This window comes from Aplysia californica, unplaced genomic scaffold (assembly GCF_000002075.1).
Source record: "Aplysia californica isolate F4 #8 unplaced genomic scaffold, AplCal3.0 scaffold00098, whole genome shotgun sequence".
Taxonomy (NCBI): domain Eukaryota; kingdom Metazoa; phylum Mollusca; class Gastropoda; order Aplysiida; family Aplysiidae; genus Aplysia; species Aplysia californica.
This window is the reverse complement of record NW_004797368.1, coordinates 1,503,405-1,509,557: the sequence shown is the minus strand read 5'-3', so window position 1 is coordinate 1,509,557 and position 6,153 is coordinate 1,503,405. Positions and strand designations below refer to the sequence as shown.

General features: G+C 40.9%; 1 protein-coding gene across 2 annotated transcripts in view; it reads left to right on the top strand.

Annotated features, from left to right (window-relative positions):
• The window catches only part of LOC101851794 (coiled-coil domain-containing protein 191), a gene marked incomplete in the record, with an annotated part of 39,033 nt that overhangs the window by 11,478 nt on the left and 21,402 nt on the right, over nt 1-6,153 (top strand). For both annotated transcript variants that reach the window (XM_035968940.1, XM_013080746.2), the window contains 4 exon segments: nt 427-523; nt 1,086-1,266; nt 2,741-2,859; nt 3,860-4,034. In XM_035968940.1, the coding sequence (XP_035824833.1) occupies nt 427-523; nt 1,086-1,266; nt 2,741-2,859; nt 3,860-4,034 (572 nt within the window).

Genomic DNA, 6,153 nt, shown 5'->3' with positions numbered 1-6,153 from the left:
CCCCCCCCCCACCTTGCGCTTGCTCTAAAGTAAAATGACACTGTCCTAGAGAACCACCTGTCTAAGATAACCACTGTTCTCTTCAACAATGAGTGGCCGTTTTACACAATTTCGACTGTGTATCTATGCATGTTTGTACTATTCCAGGAAAGCCTCAGAATATTTCCTTATGGATGGTTGGCGGGTGCTGTGATGTGGTTTGTTCCTTCTCTCCTATCAAATATCTGTTGTCCTTATCTCTTCATTTTCTTTCCTATCAAACATTTATTGTTCTTATCTTTCCTCTTTTCTGTGCTAATTACTCCCTTGTACCACCTCTAATCTCTGGCACTCATATGACCTAATTGTTTGCAAGTGGTGTAAAACTCTTACTAAAAAAGAAAATTTCCGACAGGGCCAAAAAAGTATTATCTTATTCTATTTCAGATCCCTATGCTCATCTTTACGAGATGGAAGAAGAGGATGCGGTGTCGTCCGTCATGAAAAATATGATGAGGAAGGAAGTTGTGAAAGAAACCTTCAAGTGAGTGGCTTGTGTTCATGAAATTTGGGTAGTTCGAAATTTACCAAAACAATATTTTAACCCTTCCAGCCCCAGCCATTTTTGTGCACTCCCTAACCCCAGTCCCAGCCAATACAGTAGTATTTTAGAAAAAGAGGCATTATTTCTAAAAAGTGATGTAGTATCTTTGTAATGTAGCTTTGATAATAACATATACCAATTTTTAAAGATAAATGAACAATTAATAAGAAAATTAAAGTTTAATCAAGTTCGCTAATTTTGAAAAATGCGTGAATTCGGTAACCCCCCCGAAACTGAGAATATACGCTCTTGGGACGGAGGGAGGTACAAGTGCTGCTGAAAATATACGCGCTTGGGGCTGGAAGGGTTAAGATGCTCATCTGGGATGGATTTTCTCTCTCTCTCTCTCTCTCTCTGTCTCTCTGTCTCTCTCTCTCTCTCTCTCTCTCTCTCTCTCTCTCTCTCTTTCTCTCTCTCTCTTTCTCTCTCTCTCTCTCTCTCTCACTCACTCACTCACCACCACCACTTGTTGTTTATCCCCCCCCCCCCCCCTCCCTCCCAGGAGAGACCTGGGTTTTGACGACCCCCTCACCAACAAGCCCGACCCTCGCACCAAGATGGAGTTGCGGCATAAAATGGTGAAGGAGAACAGGGAGAAGCGACAGAAGGAAGAGGAAAGGAAGAAGCTGACCACCCAGATGAAGAAGGAAGCCCGGCTCAAGGCACAGCAGCTGGTCCTGAAGGTGGACAATTTTTGTTTGTTTGTTATTTTTTGTATGATTTTCTTCTTTTTGTTTCTTTTTGGTGGTGTTATATTTGGTGTTGTTTTGTTTTTTTCTTTTTCTTTTTTTGTTTTTTTTTGTGGTGTTTGGTTTTTTTTGTTTCTCTTTGGTGGTGTTTTCAATTTTTCTTTTTGATGGTGACTTTTGTTTATTTTTGGTGAGTTTTTTTATGTTTCTTTATTTTATGGTGTTTTTATCTCCTTATCTCTGGCTAGCCATTTCCAGCGGCTCATGGTCAGAACCCCTGTGCCAGCAAGCCACTGGCAGGGGCTCAGGCACATTCTTTTACCTCGACTTTGATGTCAAATTACTTTTTGGCAATTGCTGAACACAAGTCTCTTTTATCAGAATTTCATTCATTAGATGAAGAACTATCAAAATAGGTTCACTTGTTTTAATAGAATGACCAGATTAGTGATTTAAATGTCAATTTTAAATTTTGAACCAAAATAGGGCCCGGCTTAGTGGGAGGTAAAGAGTTAAAGTGGTTTTTAAATTTTACAGTAAGTCTTTCGCTCCTTCATGCTTTTTCTCTCTCTCTGTATCTTTTTTAATAGTCTTTCTCTCTCTCTCTATTTTTTTTAAAATAGTCTTTCTCTCTCTCTTCTCTCTCTCTCTCTCTCTCTCTCTCTCTCTCTCTCTCTCTCTCTCTCTCTCTCTCTGCCTGTTTATTTTTTTATATGTCTCTTTCTGTTTCCTTGTTTCTCTGTCTGTCTGTCTGTCTGTCTGTCTGTCTGTCTGTCTGTCTCTCTCTCTCTCTCTCTCTTGTTCTCTATTTCCATCTTTTTCTTTTTCTCTCATCCCTTCTCTTAGTTTTTAAATTTATTTAAATAAAAAGAAGATACAGATCAATTTATTTTTTAAAAAGATTGAACCCACAACCATGTGAAATCTTGCCCCTGGACTATCGAGTGGCAGAAATGTATTCAAGTCCTCATAATGTTTTTCTACTCTGCAACTTAGTTTTAGTAAATTTTACGGCGCTCACAACGGCATAAGGTCATATATGAGCGCCAAGGGGTGAATGCCAACAGAGAAGTCCAAACGGGGAATCAGGCTTACTCTGCTCACCTGTCTAGCCTCAACAGCTCAAAGTCCGCTTTGACTATCAAGGCACCTTGGAAACTGCTGTTCACAAGAGAGTGACAAACATACAAAAGAAGTAGAGGACAAAATGTTGATAGTAAGGGTGAGAAAAGAAAAAGCAGCAGTTCCCCCTATGTTGTTCCAGTATGAGCATGACTTTGATAAATCAGCCCATTTACAATTCTACTGTGCATAAGAACATGTTAATGTCCCCCCTTGGGAATGGCCTAAAACACTTCAGTAGCACTGCCCAGGGGGGGGGGTGGGAATACTCTGCAACAATGATGAATACGTGACAATGATGATGATGATGAATAGCGTAGTATATATTTTTAACCTTTGTGTGCAGGAGCAAAAAGACAGAGACAGCAAGATGAAAAAAGAAGAAATGGAGACAAAGAAAGAGATGGCAAAAATACGTAAAGACCTCCAGGCAGAACTGAGGAGTAAGGAGGAAGCCTTGAAGAGGTTTGTTTTTTTATGTGAGAGAGAGAGAGAGAGGAAGGAGGGTGAGAGAGGGAGAGAGAAGGGGGAGAGATAGAGAGAGAGGGAGAGTGAGAGAGGGACAGGAAGGGGGATGGTGAGAGAGAGAGAGAGAGGAGGGAGGGTGAGAGATAGAGTGAGAAAGTGGGTGGTTGACGGGTGCTCTGGTGTGGTTTGCTTCTTCTTTCCTATCAAACATCTATTGTCCTTATCTCCCCTTCTTCTTTTTTTTATGTTTGTTTCTCTCTTGTAACACCTTTAATCTTCTGGCGCTCATATGACCTTATGCAGTTGCGAGCGCCATGAAACCTCTAAGACTAAAAAAACTAAGAGAGAGAAAGGGAGAGAGAAAATGAGGAGAGCGAGAGACATAGAGAGACAGACAGACATAGAGAGAGAGAGAGAGAGAGACATAGAAAGAGAGAGAGAGAGAGAGAGACATAGAAAGAGAGAGAGTGAGAGAGAGGGATGGATGAAGGAGGGTGTGAAATAGAGAGAAAGAGAGGGTAGAGGGAAGGGGACGATGGGAGATAGAGGGGGTTGGGGTGTGGGTGGACTGCCCGACTCCCCATGTTGCATATTAAAATAAAATTCAGAGTTGATTAATTAAGAATAAATAAATTTTACTTTATTGATTTTCATGTGTAAATGTACAAATGTACATACATGTACAAATGTACATACATGCATGAATACTTAGGTGCATACATGCTTAAACACACAAATATACATTTTTTAAAACTGTCCTATCAAAGTTACCGAATACACAAAATAACAGCTATAAAACTTTACAAAGACATCCATGCAGATAGGCACCATTAGGGCTCGTGTTGAGTGGTAAACAGCAACCTCCCAGCACGGTTGATGCGGCCTGCCTCCTAAATGGTCAAAACTGTCGGGTCTACGGTGGCTAAAAGTTTTACGCTCTGTCATGAGATGACTGTCTGTTTTCACACTGGTCTCTGTTCTTATTTCTCTGCTTCAGGGAAGCCGATGAGAAAGAATTGATGAACAAGATGGCGAGAGAAGAACTTGAACGACAGAAGGAAGCGGAGGAAAAAGCGGCACTTGAAGTGTTCAGACAGGAAAGCAGCAAGAAGAAACAACACATGGTCAAAGTGGAACTGTTCAAGGCCAAGCAGGCCGCTCGAAGCTTAAAGGTAGATCCTGAAAGGAATGAAATTGAAGCGTGTGTAACTATCTTAGACGCTGTAACTCAATCTCTTTGTGCTCAAAAAGGTGGATGCCTTCTTGATTGCGCAAGTGGGTGGTTGGCGGGTGCTTTGGTGTGATTTGCTCCTTCTTTCCTATCAAACATCTGTCATCCTTACCTCTCCTCCTTCTTTTTTTTTTGTGTTTGTTACTCTCTTGTAACACCTCTAATCTTTGTCCTCTAATATGACCTACTTCTCCCCTGCTGGTGGGGGGCCTCGTAGTTTTACTATGGGGGGGCAAAGAATACACCTGCCGTGGTACTGCGTGTCGTAAGAGGCGACTAAAAGTTCATAGGTCTGGTCGCCCGAAAAGTGCCAGTTTGCGGAGGGCCAACTATCCAACCCAGTAAAAAACAGTAAGTTTACAGAATAACGAAAAAACACAGCTTTTTATTTTTCGATCTTGGGAGACGGAGGAGCTTCTGCATCAGCAGGAACAATGAAGGACAGCGGACAAAGCCAAAAGGACAGAAATCGATGTACAGAAAAGTGAGAAGACATGGAATAACATCAAGAGGCTAGCCCAGGATAGAGAAAGGTGGAAGATGTTTGTCTGTGGCCTATACCCTGGTGCAGGGTGAGAAAGGCAATGATGATGATGATGACCTACTTGTGTTGCTAGTGCCATAAAATGCCTACTTAAACAAAACAAGCGCACAAGATTTACTGTATTTTAAAAACAAATTAATACAGGTGTTTAAAGTCATATTGATAAAAATAATGTAATGATAAATGATATTTGTAAAGCCCAAATTCCCGCTCAACAGAAAAAGCTATGTACTTTATACAATCTGTATTATTACCCCCAGCAGACCTGGTAGGATTCTGAAAAATCTCAACTTCCTGGGAAGTATACAGTGCAAGCTGCCACATATTAGTGACTGGATGCAAGGCTGTCACAACCAACATCATGCAAACTGGGCTTTTGTCGGAGTTTTGCACTTGGCCATCGATGAAGAATACGTTCAGATAATCTATCACAAGGAACATTAATTTCTGTTCTTTCAAAATAACCATAGCTTAACCCTTTATCTCCGAGGGAGGTAAACCCACTATGCCAGGACCCTCTTTTTGGTACAAAATCTAAAATTGACATAGACGTCACTCCATTGGTCATTAAATTAAAACAAGTAGACCTATTTCGATAGCTGTTCGTCTAATGAATGAACTCCTGGTAAAAGAGACCTGTTTTCGGCAATTGCTGAAAAGTAATTTGGTGTCAAAGTCATCGTAAAGGAATGTGCCCGAGCCACTGCCAGCGGCTTGCCATTTAAGTAATTTTTTAAAGGTTTCTAGTCATTACTTACTTTTCTTTTTCAGGTCTCTGTTACCATACAGTATGGAGGGGAGAAGCAAACGAAGCAAACGTGTGGGTGGTTGGAGGGTGCTCTGGTGTGGTTTGCTTCTTCTTTCCTATCAAAGATCTATCGTCCTTATCTCTCATTCTTCATTTTTATGTTGTTACTCTCTTGTAACACCTCTAATCTTCTGGTGCTCATATGACCTTATGCAGTTGCGAGTGCCGTAAAACCTCTACTAAAACTAAGGAGAAGCAAACGTCTTTTTTTGTTTGTTGTATCGCTTGTTGTATGGTTATAATTACTTTTTTTTCTATGTTTCTCCTACCCCCTCTATCCATTTTTCTTGGGTCTACCTCTTCCTCGTGGGTGGTTGGCGGCTGCTCTGGTGTGGTTTGCTCCTTCTCTCCTATCAAACATCTATAGTCCTTATCTCTCCTTCTTTTTTATGGTTGTTACTCTCTTGTAACACCTATTAATCTTCTGACGCTCATATGACCTTATGCAGTTGCGAGCACCGTAACAACCTCTACTAAAATCTACCTCTTCCTCTGTATCCTTCTGATCTCTGGTTGTATGCTCTTGCTGCTATTCTCTCTGGTGTTCGTTTTTTGTTTGGTAGAAATGCATGATTGTTTCCAAGGTAACTTAAATGCTCAGGAGAGAGAAAAAGTGTTTGTTTAATTTAGGTGTGTTACTGTGTTAGTTAATGTGTGTATGTGTAAGAATGTGTCTGTATGTCTGTGTGTGTGTGTGTGTGTGTGTGT